A 26,962-nucleotide genomic window follows, 5' to 3' on the forward strand; every position below is an offset into this window, starting at 1 on the left:
TGACAACTTTATGAGGCTTGTATAAGGATTAAGTGAGTGAACACATGGAAATGGCCTAGAAAATACAACTTTCTCTTCCTCACACCAGATTCTGAGGACTCACTCTTGTGTTGCACGTTCTCTGTGTTTGGACAAACATATAATAACATGTGTCCACCATTACAGTATCATGCAGAGTAGTTTCACTACCCTAAAATATTTCCATATGGCACTTTTTGTAAGTTCTCTCAGTTGTGTTATGAATGAGCATTATCCAGGTGAAGCATCACATATCTGCTAAATTTATTTTCCTCGAGGTTTTTTTCTTTTTTTTTTTTTTTTACAAAAGGTACAATTTCACGAAAACACGAATGATGCAGATTATTTGTTAGCAATAGTAAACAGTTAAAAATGAACAAGTCATCATCGTAAAAGCTCTAGTGTTTTGCAGATCTCAAAAATGGCTATTGATTGGTGAGTCCTGGCTACTCTCATGTAACTGGGCACAGTTGTTTTTTCTTTGTATTTTTTTTAATCATGTGGCTACATGCTCCAATGAAATCAGCAGGTTTTTAGGTGACATCTTTTCATTTAACCCGTGTTCATATTCACCAAAAATTGTTTTTCCTGTGAAGTAGTGTTTATAATTCTAATGTAAATTTTTGAGTATGTGGTTATATAAAACATAAGTTTCCCCTGGTATTGTAGTACGTACTTTGTTGGGAACATAAGTTTTTTTCCCAACGTTTGTCTTTTGCTGTAAAGTTAAGGCCAACACATTTTCTCTGCGTGTGTGCATCTACTGAATGGAGTTGGGCATTGTCTTTCCTGTATAAATCACACCCAGAATACACCAACTAGGAATCTCTAATTTATTTGTTAAGAAGCACAAAAATTTAAAAACACTTGTGAAGATATTGTCTTTCTTCCCCTGGTATTTATAGTTGTCCCTACATCTATTTGACATCAGCTTTTCTTAAGCTACCTATTATTTTTAATCTTTCCAAAGAATCCAACTTAGTTTTCAAAGAAACAAGAACTTTTTCATACTCATAGTTCATTGGTTTTGTATCATGTTGAATTAGATTTAAAAATTAGAATGAGTACCACTAACTTAAGTGTGTTGGGGAACAAACGCACATACTCTCAGTAAGTATGCAAACTTAGGTGGCAGGAGCCAAAGTGAACCAAGCATTCTTGAGAGGGCTCGGTCACTATGTTTTTCCGTGGAAATGGAGAATGTTGGTTAACGCAATAAGGCTTTGAAACAGAAGTCAATTATGGACTCTTTAATTTTATTGCTCTATTGCAGTGGTTCTCCATTGAGAGCAGTTTTGTCCCTAGGGAACATTTGTCAATTTTGGAGACATTTTGATTGTCACAAATGAAAAGGGGGTGGGGGTGGGTATTACAGGCATTGTGGGTAGAGGTCAAGGATGCTGCCAGACACCCTACAGTGAACTGAACAGCCCCTCACAACAAAGGAACACCTGGCCCAAAATATCAGTATAGTGCGAGGTTGAGAACTGCTGCTCTCCTGTGATTTAAGTGGATTTATTATAACGTATGTCCCACATAGTTTAAAAAGATTAAACTATGTGGGGGAACTCCTAATACTAAAATACAGATAATCTGGAAAGTAAAAGTAAAGAGTTAAATGATTAGAAAGAAGGAGAGGTAATTGTACTCCACCCTGGGTTGCTGCTGTTACTAAGAACAAGTTGTAAACATTGATCTAACCCTCAAGGGCAACAGAAGCTCAGAAAACTTCATTAATTCATTCCTTCCAAATTGAACAAATGTTTATTGAGTATTCACCTATGTTGGTCTCAAGTGACAAAATGAGAAATAATAAAATAAAGTTTAACAAGATATTTCTGTTGCGATAAATGTCATAAAGGGAGACTAGAGGGGGCTACTTCTTAGCTGGGGTACCCACAATTCCAAGTTCTGTTTAGAAAGAGAAATTTCTTCTGCAGACACTGAATTCTCAGAAGAGATGAATACATGTAAAGCATTCAACAGCGCAGTGGACAGAGCTTTCAAATGTGGTTTTTGTTGAAGGAATGGAAACTTTCCTCTCGAAATCCAGTTTCTATAGCAATGAAAGCTGAAGGTTTAATATTGTATGGTTATTTAGGGAAGAGCGTTTCTGGAGGAGCTGGTCTTAGAATAACGCATGTGTTTAAGGCAGTATGGATGGCTACGTGGGAACAAGCACATCACTACAGTGCCCAGGTACTGTCACAGACAATAGGTACGAGAAAGTTCTAGAAGCCAGGAGGGCCAGAGACAGTTCATGGAGGAGGAAGTCCTTTGTTTGGATGGACAAGATGAGTAAAGACAATGTTAGTTTAAAGCTGAGATTCCCAACCCAGCGTTGATGTATTAGCTTTAGGAGGTCCATAAACCAACTACAAATGTACTCCATGTTTTGTGTGTATATGTATGGGTATATTATTTTTTTCTATGTAAGGTGTTCATATCTTTAATGAGATTCTTTAAAGGATCACATGACCTGAAGAAGTGTCTGCACTACTATTCCTAGGAATTATACCTTTAAGCCTCAGTCTAAAGTTGAGCCCACCTCCACTTTTAAAATATTTCAACATCGGAGTGGTTCGGTTAGCTCAGTTGGTTAGAGCGCAGTGCTCTGAACCACAGGGTTGCTGGTTCAGTCCCCACATGGGCCAGTGTGAGCTGCACCCTCCACAACCAAATCGAAACAACTATGTGACTTGGAGCTGATGGGACCTGAAAAAAACACACTTAAATAAATAAAAGTTTAAAATAAAATAAAATATCTGAACATCAAGCCTCCATCACTTCCTCCTCCTCCTCGCTCCCTATAACCTCCAAGAACACATCTTGGATTGAAGGATAAGATATTGCAATTAGGAAAAAACTTAGTTTTAAAATTTGTGTCTGGCAGCTCTTAATAGTATGCCATAGAACTTTCAATCAGTGACTTGTCTTTCGTGCCATTTGAATTATCATAGCATCTGCTTTCAACAGTCCCAACTGGCAGGACACTACAACAAAGAAATAGAAAACCATAATTTGCTGCTAAAAGAATTGCACTTTATGCTGTTCATGCTCCTTCATAAACCTCAGGTGACAAAGATCATCCACACAAAGACCCATCAAAGGAATTTGTTCCTAAATGGTTCTTAGAAAGAGAATACAGGTTTTTAGTTTAACTGGAAAATATCTAAAAAGGTAGTTTGAGAGTTTGTTTGTTTTTTTCTCCCTGCTATTTTCCTTCTGTATGTTGTACATTTCTAAATTTTAATGTTTTAAATTCGTTTAAGTTCTACCTCCAGGAAGCAGAGGCAGATACTTTGCACATGTATAAAATTTCCTTTGAAAGTAACCATTGACATGTTCATGGGAATTAATCAGAAATGTGATTAAAGTCAATTTTAAATTTCCAAACAGCTACATTTACAGTATTTTCTGCGCACATGGGATAGCGTTATGCCTTGGCACATTACATTATGGTTTTATTAAACACAATTTTAGAATTTAGCAAAATAAGCTCCTCACACTTATCTTCTTTTTCCCCTCCAGAGAGACGACTACAGAGTTGGCCGGAAGCCTACCAAGGTGAGTACGCGCACTCAGCTTATTCTGTGCGTGATTTCTCATGGACCCAGACGAAGTGCTGTATCCTCTTGGAGAGGCCTTCTTCACTCTCTCTTCCTCACATCAGATTCTCAGACCTCATGTTTCACTATATAAATACAAAATGCTGTGTAGGAGTCACATAGAAGTGATACAACCGAGAAGTAATGATGGTGACATCCGTATATGACTTAGAGGAATCATTCTCATTCCTTTGAAGTTCTCCCATATATCTGGAGATGTATAAACGAGCTATATTTTTCACAGAAATCATCAACACGCTGCCTCTTTTATTATATTTATGGGAAATGGCAATCTAGAAACACATTGAATTTTGTTTTTCTTCAGTGTATCCATTATTATTACTGTGTTCAAGGGTTTACAGATTTATGAAAGAATCTTGAGCTTCCCCTGAAGGACTTACATCATAGTTTTGATGATAATCTAGATTTGTATTTCTTATCATCATGAAAATACATACTTAGTAATAGTAGCTCACCAAGAAAAGAAATCAATATATAAATTGATCAATGTATTTTATATATTTTTGATATTTTGTCACTATATGAAATAAGATATGATTAACAGGATGCAAATTATAGACAACTAGCCATCACAAATGATTACCACTATTTATTAGTAGAAAAAGAAAGGAAAGAAAGGGAGTGGCAATACTTTGAGATTTTACTGGGCATGCATGCAGCACCCAGTATTGTGCCTCAGTCTTTGAAGGTGCTCAGTAACCGTTTGTGAACAAATGAGTAGGGCATAGGGTATCGGGAGCTGTTGGAAATTGAAATCAAGAGAATCTCAGGAACAAGAAAAAGAAGAGCGAGCAGAATATGATGAACAGCGCTAGGGAACAGGAACAGCACATATAGTCACCATCTGTCACAGGAGATAAGTATATTTGGTTGCTTTTTTTATGTCAAGAAAATCTTTGCTTATAGGATCATGATTAATATTGCCCAAAAACTGTTTACTGTGATCCAAATATTTAAATTACTCCATGTCTTAATTCTTTGGATGACGTCCTAAAGAAACATTTCAACTGTGTGCCGGTGTACAGGGTTAAAAGCAGACGTGCATTCTGGTGTTTGTAGCCCCACTGTTTGTTTGTCATTGTGCCTTCAGTCTGGAGAAAGTGCACTGTGAATACGTAAGCATCCTGTCCTTTTCAGGGAGAAAGCGAGTTGTGTATCTGCCCGTGTTTGTGATGAAGAAGTTAATCCTCCAATATTGGAATCAAGAATGACTTTCAAACTTTTCTAGAATAGCTGAGGAGCAAATCACCCTCATAATGTCCGATGAGACCCACACAGAGCTGTAATCATGGAGATAAAAATTACTCAGATGCCTGAGAAATCTGGTGCGCACCCTGAATTCTATTAAGTTGTGTTACTACCAAGCGGCGCTCCCTGCATTCACTGCGAATGATGTCCTCTTGTAGCCGGTTTATTACCCAAGGGAGAGTTCGCTCTCTTCTTGAGTTTGGTGGGAGATATTTTAATAACGAGCCTACTTATTATCTTTTCATGAACTTTTGTTATTCTAATGTTGTAACTTGTTTAAAATACACATGACAACAATCCTATTCTAGCTGCAATTCTCAGTGGTTATAATGCCATGGCAATAAGGCCATGAGAAATAATGCATCAGTTATTTCTCAATTATGCTTCTAAAGAAGCCTCGGCTATTCTTTCGACTTCCTCCATGGTCAGTTCAGGATATACTCATTGACCATCATTTCCCTTCCTCACATTAGCATGAAACGATATATTTATTTGACGATGGATACTTCTCTTGGCATTCAGAGTACTTCTTTTGCTAGCGTCGGTGTCTTTGTACAGTCTTGTGGAATTCAATCAGTTATTCAGCTTTCAACCTTTTCTCAAATTTCCTCAGCCTGTCACTGGGAAAGTTCAGATGAGCCCTGGATACCCTTCGTACTATTGAGAACAGGCACCTGTAGTTACATTGTTTGTTTGTCGGCTAATGATTAGTGGAACATGACACTTTGAGTTTTTTTTATCCTTTTCGTCATAAAAGCGTGCTTATGCTGTGACATCTAGGAAAAACAGAAAATTGCAATTCACACACCTGCTAACTAGTGATATGTGCCTGAGAAGGAAGACGATGGCATTTTATAGCCCCTTAGTGGTTTGGTTTTCATTGGCGTTGACTGTCTTGAAATTTTCCGAAAGGCCATTTACAAAGATGGCACAAGGGTAGAGTATTTCAACTTTAATTGCCTTACATGGCATTAATGTAAAGTTGCTGGTTGATACTATTCTGTGAAACTGTACAAACCGTGTAGCGGTGGATTGTGTCTTGGTAGTTCAAAGTGCCTGAAAGCTGAAATGAGATATGTGCACACAGTGTGTGAACAGGCAGCAGGTTTGGTTCTCATTGCTGATGATAACCTAAGTGGGTCCCTGAATTCTTGCCACTGCTGAAATTAAAGCCTCCTAATAATATGTCACCAGGAAAAAATTAGATTATGTGAGCAACATGCACTAAGCGTTGTAATTATATTATAAATATCCAAACCGATGATCCTGTTGGGATTAAAACAAATATTTAAATGGGCTACATGCCACTACTCGCGCTGTCCTGTTTATCTTGAAGTGTTGTGGAAATGAGACGTACGGCTCCCCTTCTTGAACAGTAAAAATGATTGTTTCCAGTCTTACATGTGACCCCTCACTTTTATTTTGCTGCAGCAAAGACCAGTTTAGCAATCTGAAGAATTTTATTTTTTTCTATTACCAGTATGTCTTTCCAGATATTTTTTAATGACAAGGAGTGTTTAGGTAGATGTGTTTGAATGAAATCATGGTAAAACCCCAATTGTTCAAATGGAACAGAGGCACTCAATTAGTTATGATAAGCTGAGGTTTTAATATAAATGCCTATACACAGATGAAACTTTATTTGGATAGCAGTGTAAAGGTATAAACAAAGTTTATATTAACTGAGATTTTAATGTAATCATGCAGTATTAGTGGCTGTTCTTGAAAAAGAGAGCATTTTAATTCCTTGCTAACATAGTCTACTGTTTCTCAACATAAACTAAACAGTATGGAAAATAAAGCGACTTAATAAACCTTAATAGACGTCTCTTAAGTTCTATAGCAGAGATGCACAAGCTGGTTCTTAAAATGCAGCACCCAGAAATCAAGATGCTCTTCAAGGAATGTGAAGTATCAGTAAATGAAGCTTCACATAATTAAGTACATAAATCAGATGCCATCTTTTACTAGATTTCACAGAAACCCGGGGAGGCAGGGGCAAAAGTTATGGAAGTTATGGAAGAAAAAGTTAAAGACTTAAAAACAACACAACTTCTGTTCTTGTCTTGTAATCTAATAACTCGATGTTTTTTTTCTATGCCTTCTTTGAAGGGAATAAGGAATTCAAGTATTCAACGGAATAAACAACGGGAGCCCCAATTCCTAGGGTACTGCTACACACCAGAGAAATCCTAGTTGAGACCCTCTGCCAAGCTGATAGAACTGCTTGGTTTGTGTGACTATCAGAGATAGAAGTCACTAATTGCATTGCAGTTTCACATATAGAATCCTTGTTTAAAAGATTGATCTTTGTGACCTGAAATTTGAGCTGAATAGATTCCATGTAGTGAGACTGAACTTTCTGATTGACCACATTCTCAGTCATAGGTGTGACTGGTCCGGTGACAGCAAGGGGAAAAAGTGGAAGCAAAGAGAACCGAAGTAGCTCTGCCAGCTCAATTCCCCACTTGTGTTTCTAGAAGGGTTTTAAGTTAGCTGTTCAGTGTCGTGTGGATGGCTGTGGTAGGTAACAGAATCTCATATTTCTCATTGTCCTAAATACAAAATGCTATCTTCTGAAAGACCTTTAGAAATTAGAAGATAAAAATGTTAGTGACACCGAAACCAAAAGGAACAAAAGCAAAAATAAACAAGTGGGACTGCATCACACTGAAAAATTTCTGCACAGCAAAAGAAACCATCAACAACATGAAAAGGCAACCTACTGAATGGGAAAACATATTTGCAAATCTTATATCTAATAAAAGCTCAATATCCAAAATACGTAAAGAACTCACACAACTCAATAGCAAAAGAGCAATCTGATTAAAAAATGGGCAGCGGACCTGAATGGATATTTTTCCAAAGAACACAACCAGATGGCCAACAGTTACATTAAAGGGTGCTCAACTTCACTAGCTACTAGGGAAATTCACAATGAGATATCACCTCATACCTGTCAGAATGGCCATCATTAAAGACAAGAGATAACAAATCTTGGTGAGGAAGTGGAGAAAAGGGAACCCTCGTGCACTGCTGGTGGGAATATAAGGTGGTGTGGCCATATAAGGGAAAGCAGTATGGAGGTCTCTCAAAAAATTTAAAAAAGAACTGCTATATGATCCAGCATTAAAACTTCTGGGTACGTATCCAAAGGAAATGAAAACAGATCTCAAACAGATATCTGTACTTTCATATTCATTGCAGCATTATCCACAACAGCCAAGATATGGAAACTACTTAAGTTTCCATTGTCTGTCAATGGAGGAATGCATAGAGAAGTGGGCTAGATACACAGGGGAATATTATTCGGACACGAGAAAGAATGAATCCTGCTCTTGTGACAACATGGGTGGACTTTGAGGACATTATGCTAAGTGAGATAAGCCAGACAGAGAAAGACAAATACCGTATGGCATTGCTCATGTATGGAATCTTTTAAAAAATAAAAAATAAAAAACAATGAAACTCATAGAAACATAGTAGAAAAGTGGCTCTCAGAGCCTCGGGAGTGGAGGAAGTAAGAAAAACAAAATCTTAGTAGTTCCAGGCCAAACTCTTATTAAGTAATCTATAACTGATGAACATTTCCTGTCTCCTTTATAATCCCTAAGAAATTCCTTCAACTTACCTGGGACCCAAGTCTGGTTTAGTTCAGTATTTACAAAACCCATCATTTATTCATTAATTCAACAACGGTGCTTGGAGCACTAGCTGTGTGCCAAAGACGGTTGTAGGTACGGTGGTAGAAAAGAAAGAGAACACATCACCTCCCATAAGTAGTCTGATCTCGTATACAGGTACAGATAACCATAGCGCTAGTAAAGTGTTTAATGCCAGAAGAGAGATAGAAAGACACAAGGAACTAAGGGATTTCAGCAACGAGACAGGCCACTTCTGATGAGTGGAAGTAAGGACAGCATCATGAGTCAACCTTCTGAGCAGGACTTGAACAGATGGGTCAGATTTAAGCAGGTGGCAGTGGAGGGGGCTGTGCAATCCACACAGAGGGACCCTCATCTTGCAGACCAGGGGAGGTGTGCAGGGACAGGAAGTGGTGACATCTTGTTGGCTGGAGTGCAGAGGTGGGAAGAGGAGCTTGGGGAATGATCTAAGCTTTTCTTTAAGAAGAGTAATCTAGGCAAATCAATAGAATGCATTTGGGGAAAGAAAAGAAGAGTTCAAGTTCTCCCCATAGAACCCCATGGTATCCCCAAACCTTGCAATCCCCAGAGACCCCCTCTCCCAGATTCACTACTTGGCTAACAATAAAAAATCAGTCCCTCTTGTGATCGGTGATTGCTTTCCAAACCTTACACTGCCTAATTTCCAGTTTCCAACGCCCGGCCATCACACTGCATATTGACTCTGAGGCCACAGTAGTGAGTGAGATGTATTGTCTCTTCCTCCCTGCCCACCTCCTAACCTTTTACAATGCATCCCCCACTTGTGATCTGTGGCTGAATTATTTCCAGCATGAACCTTTCTCTTAAAATATTCCTCTTTATTATATTTCTCAGGTTGATCCACTTAAAAGGCACTGTAGCTATATCAGGATGGAAAATGGAGATTGAGTTTGTAGCTATAGTTCAAGAGGTTGGAGAAGGCCCAAGGTTAATTCAGTAACCTTCCCTGGTACCTTCCCTTTTTCTCCTCTTCCATCCTTAACGTTAAGTATGGTATGCTTCATGCTTACAGTATTGCTCCAGCAGCTCTAGTCATCACATGCGTATCTGACCACATCCAATTTCTCCTTTATTTTTTCCTGACTGCTGGCATTTCTTCCCTCTTACTTCCTCAGAGACCTGCCTATTCTATGTAATCCCCTCCACAACACAGTTACTCACTGTCACATAACCATATGGTATTGTCCACAGAGCACTTGTCATTATCTGTTCATTTATTTGTCCATTTATATATTATCTCACTCCTTCCCTTCCTCCCCAGAACAATGTCTCCTTTGCCTTTCTTGTTTATTTCTCTACTCACAGGACTCAGAACACAGCTGGCAGTCAGTAGATATTTGTTGAATGACTATGTGAGATCCTATTTTAGAGATAAGAAAACTGAGGTCTGGTTTCCAGTTCTTTGCACTTCTTTCTCCTTCTACTTGAAAATCCCCTGTCATTTCTCTATTCTTTTTCTTCCCTCCCAAACTATCTCCCACTCATTCTTCTAGACCAGGGTTGGCACATTCTATCCTGCAGACCAAACCCAGCCTGCAGCCTGTTCATGTAAATAGATTTTATTGGAACAAAGCCATACCCATAGATCTGTTTACATGTGAATCTATGCCACATCTCAGTTGAATAATTGTAGCAGAAACTGTATGGTTCAGCAAGTTGAAAATATTTACTATTTGCCTTTACAGAAAAGTTATTCCACCACTATTCTAGTTACATCTTACATGCCATTTCTCCTACAAAGCTGTATCTGCCCTGAAGAGTTTTATGCTCCTTCTGTCAGTTTTCAAAGCCCTTGGCACTAGCACCTATCCTGGCATTTAAAGTCACCTGATAATGTAATTTAAGAGTACTTTTATCCCTCTCCAAAATAGGATACACACTGAGATCACATTATTATTTGTTATTTATCCTCACTGCCTAGGAATGCCTGGAACATAGTAGGCCCTAAATAAATATTTGTGTAAGTTGGACTGAGTGAATAGATGTTTAAATGAATTAATGAAAGTTTGAATTGGGAAGTATCTAAGCTTGGGCTGCTATGACCAAAGACCAGAGACCGGGTCGCTTAAATAACAAAGATGTGTTTCTCATAGTACTGGAAGCTGGGAAGTCTAGGATCAAAGTGCCGGCAGACTCAGTGTCTAGGAGAGGACCCACTCCCTGGTTTGCAGACTGCCACCGTGGCGGGGAGAGCGTGAGCAAGCCTTCTGTTTTCTTCTTGTATGGGCTCAAATCCCATCATGAGGACCCTACCCTTAGAACCTCATCTAAACCTCATCTCACATGGGGGTTAAGACTCAACATATGAGTTTGGACAGGGAGACACAAACATTCAGTCTATAATAGGAAAGGAGGGAGGGAGCTTTGAAAAACCTTCTCCCAAAAAACCAGTGTCAGACCAGATAGATGATTTCTGCCTTCTGTCATCCTTCCTACTCTGCTCAGTGTTTTATAATCTTGGCACCCAGAAAGATTCATCTTGTTGGCTGGAAAGATATTAATCTAAATCTAACTGTTACCAAACTGTTCAGAGCCTTTGTTGTTAGGTGTATGTTAGTATGGAGGTTAAGAGATTGGGCTTTGGGCTCAGACACACTTGAATCTTGTATCTGCCATTTCTTAGTCATGTGACCTTGAGCAAGGTAGTTAATACCTCTGCCTCCATGTTTTATTTGTAAATTTGGAAAAAAAGTGTAATATCTATCTTATAGTGTCACTGTGAAAAGATAATCTTTATAACGTATTTAGCTCATAGCCTGGCACACAGCACACAATCATTACTTGGTAGCTATTATAGTGGATTATTCAAAGATAGCATTATGCTAATTATTTTTTTACCAACACTTGGATGGTGTCCATATCCAAAATAGAACCCTTATGGCATTATAAGAAGCAGCCTGGTGAAATGGTTCCGCACATATGCCCTGAAGCCAAACTCCAGCATGTATTCACATCCCAGTTTGGCCACTTATTAGCTCTGTGACCTTGGATAAGTCTCTTAACCTCTCTGTGCCTCCTTTTCTTCATCTGTGAAGTGGGGGTAATGATACTGTTCTGAGAATGAAATTGTTCTGAGAATGAAATGAAGTGATACATGAAACGTGTTCAAAATTGTGTTTACCTTGTTATTTTATTATAAGGCAATTCGAGTTGTGTGCTGGTTGAAATTTAAGATGGGGAATGAAGGAGGATCAAGACATAGGCCAAGTGAGCCTCTGATTCAGATATTAATTATTCAGTGGCTAGATTTTTGCCTTGCTATGAAATATTATTGATTTAAAACAAAATACCCAAAACTTAAATATAAAATTCCCTTGACCTTGCTATAATACACGAAAATAACAATTACCCAAAAGAATATTATGCAAATACTCCCCATTTATCATGGCCAGCTCTATCAGGAACATGGTTTTCATTAATTCTCCAAATTACCTAAATCAAAACATTTCATTCTTTGTAGATGTATATAAGAGTCTGTACTGACTGAATTAAATTACGCTTGTTTTATAATATAGTGTTCTGATGTGTAACTGACTATCAAAGAAACAATCTTTACAAGGAAAACTTTAGAATATTGTTAAGTTACTCACTGCATGACCTATTTAAACTGCTCAAATTCTTCTTGCTGTAGACTACATAATTAAATTTTAAATGGAACATGATAAAGAAATTATACTGGTGGTCTCCAGAGATTCTGATACCCGGTTTGGCTCTTTATAAGAGTATAGCAAAGGCTTACTTTAAAATTTAATAAAGGCCTGCCCTCATTTTTTTTTCCTTTTAGATTTTCCTTATCTGCTCAGTAATCCAACGCTATGCTATATTATCCACAAGTGTTACCTGAAATAAATGATCAAAATAAAAATCTTAAAAGCACATTTATCCCAATTTGAGAATTTCATTATTTGAGCATGAGAGCGTTTGTGTAGCCGTTGAACTGCTTTAAGATAAAACCTGCTGTTTCCTGAATGTGTCACCATAGAGAATCGGGGCTTTATTCATTCTGTTTGTGGAAGCATTCATATCTCCAGAGCTTCTAGAGCAAGGGGGTAGAAAGTGGTTTCCATGGAAGATAAAATTTTGCAATTAGAATTCCTTATTTGCTATGCAAAAGTTGCACCTCTTGAGAGGATTGAAGGGAAACACACACAGGCACACACACATGCATGCACACACGTGCGTGCATACACATGCATACACACACGCGTGCACACACACATGCAGCCTGCAGAAAGCAGAACCAGTGCAGAATAAAGGAGAATTCCCGACCTGAGCTTCCTAAGAGCCATTACAGCCTCTTGAGTAAATAGTTTTGCGTCATTATCTTCCATCGTTCATTTTCTTTTGTATTTAAAGGGACACTGCCAAGATAAAATTCTATGTTAGATGTAGCTTTGTCGTATTTACTTAATACCACGTGGGTGTAGGAGGCATCTGCGATCAGGGTGTTCTGGCTTCCTTGAAGGCTCTCCGCTGTTGCTGTCCACTGAGCTTTGACAAAATGCCAGGTGAGAGAGCTTCTCTTCCTAGTCAGGGCTGGTTCCGTTTGTATACCTTCTTAAACATTTGCCTCCATTGACGTTTGGAGTTATCAAGCTACCAAGAACATATAAATTAATAAAATTCACTCTCATTTTTAGACACATAATTTTAAACCTTGTAAACCTTTTTTTTAGATTAGGTTATGTAAATGTTTCTGTTAGGTATTTCCCTTTTCCTTCTTCTGGCAAATATACAGATTTCCTTTTGGGCCCAGACCACTCAAGCATCATAAGTTGTTTTCATTTTTCAAATAAGCAACATTAAACTCACATAACACTATATAAAACCAAACTGAGGCAGTGACACAAGCCAACAGAGAAAATAAATTCACCATTTAGCCTGACTGTTCATCCTTAACCCTCTACGTGTAGGAGTTCCTCCTTATTCAGCCTTAACCCCCTATAGGATGTAACTTGAAGGAGTAATGCTGAGCTACATAAAGGATTCTAAAGAAATCCAGATTGGGAGCATGATTATCCAGTGAATAAGTGGAAATCCTGTTTTAACACCACAGTGCAGCGTTTGAGACCCTCCCTCACCATTCAGACCTGTGGATCTCAGGCAAGCATCTGCAAGAGTGACACCTGGTGGCTCACAAGTCATTAGAGTATACCAAGTTCTTCCAAAGTAAAGGGAAATCGTCCCCACATTAGGCTTTCACATTAGGTTTCTGTGGATAGTTCATGATTTAAATATTTACTGAATAATGAAGATGCTTAGGGAAATAATAAATAATAAAACTTTAAAATGAATCTGTGGGTAGTAACCATATCATTATTACTAGTTGCGTCATAGAGCACCCATGTGGGCAGGAAATATATGAGGTCCTATGGAGGATACAAGGTACGGTAATCCCTGCCTGTGAGACCCAAATGATCCTCAAAGCGGAAATCTGATTGATAGTGAGAGAAAGTATATTCTTCCTTAGATCCCAGGGTCTGCCATGTGATAAGATGAAAAGATTTTATTGTGTACATTAAGTACCGTATAAATTGACTAAGTTCACAAGAGACAGACAATTTTTTTTGTATGGCGATTAGAAAAATATCACAATGGACGACATAGATCTTCTGGGAAAAGAAATAGCAGTAACAGATCAAAGAGCAAGGGATGTGGAGTGTCCTTAAACGGAGATTCAGCCAGCCGGTTTCAACCAGATGGTTTGTTGAGACAATAATGAAATATGAGATTAGAGAAGCTGGTAGAAGCCAGCCTGCAAGCTTTAAAAATGACAGACGAGATTTGCTTTGGGTTTGTGTTGTTTTCTTTTCAGGAGGCCATTGGAGGCATTGGAACAGGATGGGTATATGATTCAGAGTGTGTTGGCAAGGTTAATCAGATGGTATCCAATGAGAAGAGCTCCACCAGCCCATCGAGTCCCGGAGGAGTAGGACCAAATCCATTTAGCTCACCTTTTTATCCTCAAAACTTAGCACAGGGCCTATATTACATAGTAGGGGGTTCAAATAGCCGCCAAATGGCTTAATGGGTAACTAGGAGGTTAGGATTTTTGTAAATAGTCCAAGTGAGGGTGATAAATGCATGAGCAAAAATTGTCATTGCAGAAAGAAAAAGGCACTAGTTGATTATAGAAAATAGTGGGGAAAACACATCACTAAAACTTAGGTGATGAAGGCGAGAGCAGCCCAAATAATCAAGTTTCCAGTTTGGGGGTGTCATAGTAACACCACCAAAAATCAGGGCAGTCTGGATGAATTGCTTTGGGGAAACATGGGGCTACAAAGAGGGTTGTTTTATAATGAGTGAGAGACAGAAGCTTGATGTCTAGATGAACTTTGCAGTGGGGGTGAAGGTGCTTCCTAACACGGAACTGGAGGGTCTGGGAATAAGCATCTTGGAAGTTGTTTGCCTGGGAGTTTCGTTGAAGTCACTTTGTCCACAAAAATAGGTTTTGCAGTTGTCTTTCCTGGGGGCACCCTTTGTCAAATTAGGCAAGATGCAAACTGGGGAGTCCTTGAGGACAAATGTTGAAGCAGAAATAAATGTAATATTCCAATGGCTTCTAGGTCATTCTAGCAATTTCTCAGGAGAATAAAACAGGAGTTCTCTGGGGGTAACTTAGATAGAGACTGTGCTTCCCTTTTAAGTGTGCATGGACCTCAATTGCTATCTCGTTCCTGACTTTCACAATAAAACTTTGGTAGGTGACCCTGTTAGAGGAGTCGTGCTGGTAGCAGAATTGTGCTCTCTGCCTGCTCGCATTTGGCCTTTCTCATCTTGGCCTGGTACTTCTTGGCTAATTCCATCATGTCTGGAGTTTCATCTTTTCTGGGTTCTTGCCCGAAGCTCTGGCAGTTGACACTGTGCAGTGAGGCAGTCCTCTCCAAGTTCAGCTTGCATGATGCAAGAGTTCCCTTGCATACCAGGGTGAATTGAAACCCAAGTTGAATGCGACATTTTAGCTCTTCATTTTGTAAGCCAGTTCCAGTACTGCCTAAATTTTCTAAATCCAAATGTCCTATAAAAGGGCAGAGATGAGTTTGAGGATGCTTTGGAACAACTTTATATGTGTAACAGTTAAGGGAAAACCTTACGTATAATATAAAGTGGCTACCCGGTCACTTGTGCAACACAGAAGCCCAGGGATTCTTGAGCCATGCAGATTTTAAATTGTGTTTGTTGGTGTGTGTGGATATTCACGCATCACACAGGGATGCTGATGAGGGTGACAAAGTGATCCTCCTGTTTCTAGCTACAGTAAGAGAACGTAGTACTTTAGAGTTGGAAAATGAGACCCTGTGAAAAGGACTAGGCCTGGAGTACAAAATGAAGTCAGAGTGGTTTTCAGGAATTTTCATAACCCAGTGACTGCAAAGATTTCTCATATGCTTCACCCTTCTGTCTTCCTCTTCCACTCCCTTTGGATTCTCCCCCTTCTCTGATATACATGTGCATTATAGTTGATTTTTATAAAGTGGAAAGAAGGAATAAAAGACCTTTAGAAGGAACAAAGGTAAAGAAATGGTTACTCTCACTCCATAAAAATAATAGATTAAATTTTTTTCAATAAATAAACACTTTTCCTTTAAAAAAAGAAACAGATAAGAAATAGTCACTGTAAGTGGAATAATGATCACATTTTAACATAAAAATTGTCCAAGATCACAAAGTAAGCTCCATGGGAAATGCGTCAGTTTTCTTATACTGTGTGAATGTTTTCCCTTCAGTACACACCCTGCCTGTTATATTTTGAATGTCGAATGGTAGACAGAGCTGGCTGGAACTTACTTTATGTCATCCCCTTGTTTTACAGACAAACAGACTGAACATCAGAGTCAAAAGCAAGTCCTTACAACCACACTGTGTGGGCTTGGTGGACAAGCCAATATTTGCTTGGTGGAGGTGGAGTCCCGTTATTATTTCAGGGCCTGTGGGGAGAGCCATAACTGCTCTCTGGTTGTCTGCACCTCCTCACCTCCTTTGGTAACTTCTGTCCCCCTCCCACAGCTGCCCCTGGGAAAAATAACTTCATTTCCAGTATGTCCACCATAACCTTGTTCTCACTAAGTGAAAACCAAGTGCCCAAGCAAGTGTTGTGTGCAACAGCGCTTCACACATCTCAATGTGCATGTAGATGGCCAGAGGATTTTATTGAAATGCACATTCGGATTCACATAGGCTGCGGTGTGAACTCTGCATTTCTAACAACTGCCATAGGAGTTCTGAGGATTCTGGTCTTCAGACCACCCTATGGGCAGCAAGGGACTACAGAACCACCAGTCACCTCTGTCTGAAAGAAGTAACAGTTCCTTTCTAAGTTCAACATCCATATCTTCAGGAATGTGGTGCTTTTGTTTATATCATTCTACCTTATCTCAGGTTGGCTTGTTACAATTTACTTTTTGAGAAGATGCTACGAAGCGTTTTGGAAACTGACACTGCAGGAGTAATTTCTCTTCAAACTCTGAGTTACTGTAAAACTGTTGTAGAGTCTGTGGATTGAAAACTATATAAAGGCAATGCTATGTTATTGAGTTCATACAAGTTTAGAATACAGTGTCAATCAAGATTTGACTTTCAGTTCTGAGCTTATGATGAGTAGCTATCATTGAAGCAGAGACCAGAGTTTGGCTATTAGAAACTTTTATTTTACATATATGAAGTCTTATTTATGTCAAGTAATTGAGTTCCCAGATAATCTCATTCTGTATCCATGACTGTAGACAATCTAAGTCTAGGTGGTATGACAGTATGAATATATACGTGTGTGTGTGTGTGTGTGTGTGTGTGTGTGTGTGTATTCATATTCAGGAATCTGTTTCAAAACTATAGTCAATTCACAGGCTATATAGCTAATTCATGGAAACTGACATTTATTGACAGCATGGATGTTAAAATTGTCTTTGTTTTATTTATTCTATATGAAACTGAAAAGTATTATAGAAGCAATATTACTTCTCTCCTTTTTCCTCTATTCCCAGTCATCCTGTCCCCTCTACTAAAGTAAACTGGGCTGTCTTGAATATAGCAATCTAATTTGGAATGACTCAAGAGAGACAGAGAGAGACAGGTACCATTGAATATTCAGAATTCAGTAATGAAAAATAATCACTTTAGTGAAAAGCCAGCTGTTCTTTGTTTTCTAATAGGCATGTGATGTTGATGAAAAATAGCATTCAAGTAAAGTGTACCAAGTAGAATTTGGCTGATTCAGGGTATTATTCTGTTTTGCAGACTAGGAAATGTTATTTAGGTTTAACAAAAAGCTGAACAGTACAGCCAGTTCAAAGACCCAAATACCAAAGGATTATCTTTAAATTTGGAGAATGAAAAATGCTAGTGCACTGTATTTAAGGCATTGCATGGCAATTCTTTCAGAGGATATGCCTGTTTTCTACATTTTTTTCAAATGTCATATAGTGAATGCTTTATGGATTTTTGTGACTTTTATGGATATGTTAAAATGCCATTGCAAATGTACCAGGCAACTTAGGTTTAGAGGATTCTCAGTTAGTATGATCGCATTCTGCTGTTCTCCTTCTTAGGAAAAAAAAAAAAATAGGAGTTTTGTGACAATTCAGAGTTACTTTTCCCCATTGAATTTTTAAGTTTAGTGAATTTCCCCCAAAGCAGAACCTGAGACAAGGATTGAAGTCCAAGAGCATGAGGGAGTAGGGAAGTGAGGCATGGAGGGAGGACAGCCAGTAAAAATATGTTCATGAGTGGGTTACTGCCTGGGCAACAGGGACTCAAGACCACAGGGACCCTGTGGAACGCTCTTGTAGTATTTCCCATACTGCCTTGCCCTTCAGTGGTTAACATCGCTCCAGGGGCATTTGTTCTTGGGTACCCAGTCTTCCCCAAGCTCAGACCAGGCCCTCTTAGGGCTGGAGAAAGCCCTCTCTGAAGGCAGAAAAAGGCAGGAATCCATGGGCTTCCAGGGAAGGATCTGTGGGTAACCTTCAGGGCAAACTCTGGACATAAAAGCAGGGCACTGGCAGTATCTACATTATCAGTGTGGTCACATTGTATTCCCAGCACCTCTTACAGTGCCTGGTACGTACCAGATACTTAATAAGTATTCATTGAAGGGAGGGAGGGAGAGGAAAAGCGATGGAGGGCAGCAAGTGCATGATTCAAATAGAAGTGGAAAAGCCAGCACTGGCTACGTGTCAGCCAACAACACAGATAGATCAAAGATTAGCGATAGTTTTTGAAAATTGGTATTTCACTCTTGACTTAGGTCCCCAAGCTAATATCTAAATTTTATGCCATCCAGATTTATTATGCATGAGGATATGGGAAAAGAAAAGAAAAGGTAAGCATGAGAGAGCACACAGCTCTGCGTAGCGGCTACCTCAGCACTTACGGCTGGCACGAGGAAACTTCGATCTTTGGACATCAATAGTTCTGTTATATCCAATTAGCTTTTTAAAAGACTAACAGTGTGTTGCTCTTTGGTTATTCGATATATATGAGTCCCCAATGTTCCAGTTGGTTCCCAGTTATCAATGAATCATTCAGAGCGGTGTGGATTGTCTGGGACTATCTACATCCTAGACTGGAAAACAGGGGAAATGACTGGCTTCTTGGTGGTGGGGGAAGAGGTGTGTGGTGAACAGTTTGAGGTAAGGACAGCAGATGTCCACAATCCGGACAAAAATGGAAAAATTACTTCTGGTTATTTACAGATAGCAAGGAGTTTAGTTTAACCAAAGTGGCTTTGTGTACATCCCACTAATATATTTGAATGAAGAGTACAACATTCAGTAAATCACACAGATATTTCAAATACATGAACCGAACCAGAGGAATATATAGAAATAGCATGTGGTTACTTTCGTTCATTATTCTGATACATCTCATGACGTAGGTAGTTATCACGTGAGAGCATGTCAGCATGGATCTGAAGGTGTTTATATGTGTGTGGGGGGGGGAAGTGTGAAGGGAGGGACTCTTCACAAAAATACATGTTGTGGGATTTTTGTTTCCTTTTCTGTTTTCTTTTTCTTTCTTTCTTTCTTTTTTTTTTTTTTTTGGCTTATTTGCTGGATTTGATCATGTAACTTTTGTAGCACTCATGATTGTTTCTTGATTCAGTGAATGTAAAAACCTCAAAAGCCCATTTCTCTATCGAACAGCCTTCTCTAACTCCCACGACTGGCTGTTAACTTCGTAACTTACAGTCTGGGAGGCCTTTTGTTCTTTTTTCTGGGGCCTGGGTAATGTTCTGGAGGATGAAGGGGTGCCTGGGAAACCAGCATTGAGGGTGCAGAGTTTGACAGTATCAGCAAAGCGTTTATAAGTTAGAAAGACTTATTCCTTGCCAGAAACGCAAGCAGAAGGAACTTGTCCCTGATTACTTCCCTTTTTCCTGGAGGAGTGGAGAGATGTGCTGCAGAGACTCGGGGCCAAGGTGAACGCGGAGCACTAAAGTGTTTTCATGCCCCGGGAGCCTGCGACCGTCTCTCTGTCTCTAGGCCTCCGTGGCCCCAGAACTGGGTGGCCGGCCAGTCACAGAGTGGAGTGGGAATTCATCCATACACACTTGCTTTCATTAGAAGGACTCAGCTCCTCTTCACAATTTCTTCATCCTGATTTATTGATTTAATTTTTCGTTGGCGATGGTGGTAGTTATAAAATAAATTTACCCCAGAAAAAAAGGATATTTGGGGAATTCATTAATGCTACCACTGCACTTGGATACTAGGCTCACTTTCCATTTGCCCAAAACAGCTACTTAAAAGAAGTAAGCAACAACCAAGCAAGCGACAGCTAATTATCTCTTCCCTTTATTCTGTTGGGGTGGTGATAAGTGAAGGATATGAGTGTTATTTTCCTGTTAATGGTCAACCTTAGAAATCAAAAATCAAATGACCCTTACAAACACCACATTTGTCATCCTCTTTGAATTTCAGCCATTTATCTTTCTTCATTTTGATTTAGGATTCAGAAAAAAAAATTGTCTTGTATATGTCCTTCCCTACTCTTGAACCTGTTTTTGTATAACACATTACCCCAAAACTTAGAGGTTTAAAGCAACAAACATAGTTTATCTCCACTTCTCTGGTTCAGGAACCTGGGCATGGCTTAGCTGAGGGCTTGTGCTTCCAGGTCTCTCACAGAGCTGCAACCAAGGTTTAGGCTGGGGCTGCGATCTCATATGCAAACTCCACCGTGGAAGGATCCACTTTAAAACTCATTCACATGGCTGTTGGAAGGATTCCGTTTCTGTGGGCTACTGGATTAAGGGCTTCACTTCCTGGTTTTCTGTGGACTGGGGCCTCCCCCACTTCCTTGCCACGTGGGCCTCTCCATAGGGAAACTGGCTTCCATTGTAGCAAACAAAAGTAAGAATAAGATAGGGCCAGCAAGAGGGCAGTCACAGTCTTTTTATAACCTACTATCACAAGTGACATCCTTCATTGCTACTGTGCTCTCTTTGTTATAAATGCGTCCCATGGCTCAGTCCATACTCAGAGGAAGGATGATACAACGACATGAGTAGGTGAGAATCATCAGAGGCGATTATAAAGGCTGCTTATTCAGGTATGACTCCAAATCGCAATCTGATGGGGAGTTATTTTTGCTGCAGGTAAATGCTGTGTTCTAAGACAAACTCTTAGTTTTTTGTGGTGATGTGGATTAATACCATGAGGATGAAGAAGAAAGAAATTACAGGGCCAAGAAAAATGTGGTAATTAATTTTTTTCTTCTTTGTAATTGAAAAGTGTGCCACTGTGGCTAAGAGGAACCAGAGTGCAAGCCCAGGGCAGGCTCACGGCAGGCACCATAGGTCTGCTCCAGTGAGTCAAGACACAGCTATCACTATCAAATGACTCCGTGAAGGGCAGAATTCCCACACTGGGCTGAAAGAAGAGTTGGTTGAGCTTCGAAAGGAGAAGGGTGTGTAAATCTGGGACCTAGATAAGACAGCAGGAGCAGAAACTGAAGTGCGTACTTCTTACTAGAATGAGTAGGTTATGATAGGGAACAGAAGGGTGACTGACCTGGGACTGGATTTGGAAAGAGTAGGGTCTTCTAAAAGGACTCTACAGCCCTGGGCAAATCACTCTTCTCACAGAACTAGTTCTGTCACCTACCCGAGTTGGCTCCTGAATGGATTGACTCTGTAACTGGCCGTGCCTTAAAGGGAAGTAATCTGTCCACAAAGGAGGAAAGCTCAGTCTATACTGACTATGAAATAACATCGTCAGCGTGTCTTGGGCACATATTAAATGGGTAGTTATGGGTCCCTATTCTGGCACTGGTGTGTGACTTTGAGCCTCTTCAGTCACTTTGCCTCACTGGGTTTAGGTAGCCAATCCACATGAGAGCTGTGGCCCTAATCGCCACCGATAAAACCTTACAGAGGTTGCCAGTGACCCGTGTATATAGCTGAATCCAATCGCATACACGGACACATCAGTACGTATATTGCTTGGTCTCTTGGCAGCATTTGGTACTGTTGACCACTTCCGTGGAGCGATAATTTTGGAAGTCATTACCAAACAGATTTTCTTTGAAGTGTGACAGCATTTTTGACCCGGGGAAGGGATTTTGCATGTGAAGAGCAAAGGGCCTGGACTGGCAGCTCAGTAATTATATGCACGGAGGAGCAGTGAAGAGGTGTGTCCAGCAGAACTGACCTGAGAGGTAAGGAGATAGCCAGATTGGAGTAGATTTAGACGTGAGTTGCAAGTGAGCAAATTTAGAGGATTCATTTAATAAAGTCAGCTTCAAAGGGGACACGAGAGAGACAGGGGTGGCTGGTAAGAAATAAGGGACTTTGAGGTGGGATGTTTCCTAAAGACATGGGAGACTTACACATGCTTAAATGCATAAAGGGAATCAGTAGGAAGGGCAGGAAAAGAGGAACAGTCCCCAAGTAGGTAAGGAGGCATGGGATGTAAAGCATAGTTGGAGAATGAGCCTACGAGAGGAGAGTGAATGCTTTTGTTTAAACAGGATAGAAGAAGGGAAAAGTGTGTGTGGATTCAGATCAATCCATGGGACTGGTGGCATCGATCGGTCACCTGGATGTTCAACCCATGAGTAGACTGGACCAGTAGGGAGATGGACCAGGAGCAGGGGGTGCTGCTAATAATGAGCCTGACACTTGGGCAGGAGGGCCAGGATTGTAGGGTGGCCGATGGGGACAGCTGAGCTGACTGCATTCCGCCGCCCTCCTGCCTTGCCACCTGCACTTCCACAGTGTCATGAGGTGTTGTATGCGTGCAACAGCATAGATAAGAAACGAAGACGAGGAAGAAGAAGAAGAAGAAGAAGAGGGGGACTCCTTCCTAGTGTGGCCAGGAAGAGAGCAGTGAGAGCTAGCAAGTCAGGGAAGACCTCATGGGGGAGGTGGGAGTCGGCCTGGGCCTTGCAGGACAGTCAGGACTTAGGTGCTCCCGGGAGAGGGAAGGAGGGGAGTAGGTAACATGTACTGAGAACCTGCTGTCTGCCAAACCCTGGCATATGCCACCTGTCCTCACCACAGCCTTTTGTCAGAGAAGGACGAGACTTGCCTATGGTCTTTAGGCTGGAAAGAGGACAAGCCAGCTCCTACCTGAGGCCTGTGTAGTCTCGAGGGCCGTGGGCAAGTTGAGAGCCACATGGGCTGGACATAGCCGGGCTCCCCAGGACAGCTTCGACAGTGGTGCGGTCTGAGCCTCACTGACGCAACAGTGGCAGTGAGCCTGGGAATGTCACTCGGGCTAATTGGAGGTGGCGAGAGCTCTGTGCAGCCCTGTGTGTATCTGAGTGGCAAATGGCGTTCATGGCAGTCACTGGCGTTAGACACCATGGAGATGTGGATATCGCATACCTGATGTCCAGGAGTTGGTGACATCAGGGGACTGTCTGCAGCACCAGCAGCTGTTCCAGGATAGAAGCCCAGGAAGGTGGCAGTTAAGTATGTTGACAAATTTCTGACTGGGCTATTACAGTATGTTCATGTGCATTCTCCAACAATATGTTTCCATCTTCCATTTTTTCCCCCTGCTGGTTTGATTGAGAAAACCATAGCGACAAAAGTGCAAGATTTATACAGATGGCGTAGCAGGGGATTGGGGTCTGAGTGGGGGGGACCCCTTTGGGAGGAATTTACCTTTTAAAACTAGAGGGGGAACAGGTGCTCTGGAAATGGCTCATAACTGCACGAGGGTGGGGATGGCATTCCTGGAGGGAAAGGTTACTTAGATTAACAACACTCGGCTGAAAATGATGACATCCTGGCTCTGTCATTAAAACAGGTGGCTGTCATTATGGCTGCTCGCTCGTAATGGGAAGATAATACAGGCAGAGAGAGATTTATATAGGCCCCAGAAAGATGAAATTGCACATAAAGGAGGAAACAAGGCATAAAGAGGGCCAACTGGGGGGCTGTCTCTCCCCTCAGGACTGCACGTGATCCTCGTTAATGGTGTCGCATGTGTGTCACTCTATCCAGAGGGCCACATTACCTACAGAGCTTTCATTTGTTCAGGTTTATTCAAGTATCATTTGGGAAAGATTTTTTTCTTTCCTATTTGGATGTGTTTCTTCCATTTAAGAGAGTAGTAAGTATAAAAATTGATTGTATACAACAAAACTTACCCCTTTTCTTTTCCTCCGAATTATATTGGCTGCTCGTTAGACTGTTGGAAATTGGGAGTTGGCTCCAAATTATGACGAGGTCAGAAAGGGTTCCCGTGCTGTGTGACGTCACTCACAGGCCTACGTGCCCTATTTTTCTTTTCGGAAAAGGTGAAGTTTAAAAAAAGATGAAATCTAAAAAAAATTTTTTTACTCTAATAAACACTTACATGGTACTAATTATTACCAGGCGCTGTTCTAAGCATCTGATAAATATTAACTCATTTAACACTCACAATCACACTTTTAAGGTAAATATTATGATTATCTCCGTTTAAAGTGACTTGTCTAAGATCACACGGCTAGTAAGTTGTGGAGTTGGGATTCCAGCCCAAGTGGACTCACTCCAGAGGCTGTGCTCCTGACCACTACAATACATTGCCTACACTGTACCCATTTTGTTCATTTTCAGTTTTAAGGTCATTTAAACGACTCATCTGTCCCCTCTTGGAGTCTCTCTTCCGGTGAGAACACATTTTAAAATCTCAGCATGTTAGTCGTCATCGTATTAAAGGTCAGTAAGAGACCAGGATTGCACTGGAGATTGAGCAGATTATGCTGCTTCCCATTTCACGGAGCATCTTTCACATGTGCAGGACATGTCACCGTCAGACCTTCTGAGCCCTGCTCTGTTTGCTGTGTGTACAGCCAGCCAAGGTGAGGTAACCTTTTAAATCCCTTAGAAGTAACCATGCCCTCTTTCAAACGCAAAGGATCAACCCAAAGTTTCAGACATACCCGCACACTTACTGCAGCCAGCCCCTTCCCTGCATGCACCATTGAGAGGACCCTCCTTTGGCGGCTCTCAGCACATTTTTCCTGGAGATTTAGACCTGAGTGGGCACAGATGGAGGCAGGGTAATTTACCCTTTTCCTTCCCCTCCCGGTTCACTATTTGACACAAGACATGAACAGCTCTTTCGCCTTACAAGGCCTAGCCAGATTGCCAAGTAATTACCTTGATTTATGAGGGTGGGAGTAGAAGTTAGCACAAAACATAATTGTGAACTGAGGACAGTCGGATTATCTCTCCCGTAATTTGTAAATCATTTCATGTTGTGTTGAATGCCTAACAAGTGTATGGAAAAAGGGAACAGTAGCTCATTACCTTTGTGGCCTTGGTGCCTAAGACAATGTCTGGCTTTCAATGTTTGTGAAAAAGAAATTAATGGATAAATGAGCACCTAGGTACCTAGCACCCAGAGTACTACTTACTAGACTTGAAGAGATTTTAAATTCCTTCAAAGTTCTGCTTTCAGGGTCATAAGTAGGGTAAAAATACCTGTATCACAAATGCATAAGAGAAATATGGCATTTTAGAAGAGAGAGAAAATGCTGCTAGTGTGGGGGACTAAGAAAGCCTTCTTGAAGAGGGTTTCAGAGAGAGCTGGAAGAGGACAGGTGGGACTCTAAGAGCATGAGGCAGAAATGTGCAGGATGTGGTAGAAAGTTCACAAGTCATCTGTCTGGAATGTTCAATATGTACAGGTTTTACAAGGGAATAATGAAACGGGGCCAGGTTTTGACATATTGTGGGCCATCGTGACTGCCAAGCTGGGGCACTTGTGTCTGGTACACCAGGCAATGAGGGAGAGTTGAAGATTACGAAGCTGAGATCACAGCTTGCCTTCAGCAAGGTAGAGCTTAGAAGAGTCTGCAGTGAGGGGCAAATCTGGAAGCAGGGCGACCAGTTAAAGGGCCATTGGAGTTGTCCAGAAGAAGGGAAACTAGAACCAAGATGGCGGCTGTGGGAACGGAAAGAAAAGATGTCACAGAGGCATAATTTATGGGAATCAGAATTTTCTGGACGACCGCAAAAACCAAAGGAAGATTGAGTTACAATTAAAAGTCTGAACCAGGATAACTGGTGGTCAAGAAATAGGGTGGCCGAGAGGAAAAGCGGTGTGGGAGGGGGAGCCCCAGAGGTGAGTGTGAAGGGATGGGAAATAGGAAATCGTAAATTGCACTCTTGGCAATTAGAGAAATAGATACAGGCCCCAGTTATGGAGCTAAAAATCATTTCCATGGAAGTAACAGTTGAAGAGAGAATGAATCAGAACCTTGGGGAAAAACAAGTAAGATGAGGTATGTGACAATGGCTTGTACACAAGTCAATAAGAATAGCAGTCATTAATATTTCATGAGAACAAGGTGGCCAAGAACAGAAACTCGTATCTCCTCAATGGTGACCAGAACTACCCGCGTCCTCCCCAGCGAGTCCGCAGGGTTGTGTGAATAGTGAAGCCACCTGGGCCTGCTCAGCCCAGTGGCCACGTTCACAGACTTCAGAAAGGCTGGTGATAGTTGTTGGAAGTCTACAATCCCCTCACTAGTTTCCTGCTTCAACCTTGAGCTCCTTAGCCTATTCCTAAGATAACAGTAAGAGCAATGATGTTAATATGAAAATCAGACCAAGCCACTCCTCCCTTTGGACACGCCAAACTAAAAGCCACAGCTTATCTAAGCATTTCAGAACGCTCTGCAGTCTGGCCAGGAAGCTCTGCCCCTCTCCTGAAGCCCCTGCATTTTCTGGAACGACCTATCAGTCCCCACACCTTGCTTGTGTCATGTTGACTGTGTGGCTTCTAGAATGGGCAGTGACGCTAAGGGGTCTCTCCCAAACCTCGTCTGACCACTGTGGACGAGAGAGAGAGGACACTGCATGTAAAGGGAAGGACAGGCAGGACGGCATGGACAGGGGATGGCAGGAGAGGCTCTCACCCAGGGATGCACACAGTTGTT

General features: G+C 40.9%; 1 protein-coding gene across 1 annotated transcript in view; it reads left to right on the forward strand.

The window, feature by feature from the left end:
• The window catches only part of CELF2 (CUGBP Elav-like family member 2), a 486,548-nt gene that overhangs the window by 103,019 nt on the left and 356,567 nt on the right, over nucleotides 1-26,962 (forward strand). The window contains exon 2 of the mRNA XM_033100763.1: nucleotides 3,550-3,585. Coding sequence (XP_032956654.1) covers nucleotides 3,550-3,585 — 36 coding nt within the window. The remainder of the gene's footprint in view (nucleotides 1-3,549; nucleotides 3,586-26,962) is intronic.

This window comes from Rhinolophus ferrumequinum, assembly GCF_004115265.2.
Source record: "Rhinolophus ferrumequinum isolate MPI-CBG mRhiFer1 chromosome 5 unlocalized genomic scaffold, mRhiFer1_v1.p scaffold_110_arrow_ctg1, whole genome shotgun sequence".
NCBI lineage: Eukaryota > Metazoa > Chordata > Mammalia > Chiroptera > Rhinolophidae > Rhinolophus > Rhinolophus ferrumequinum.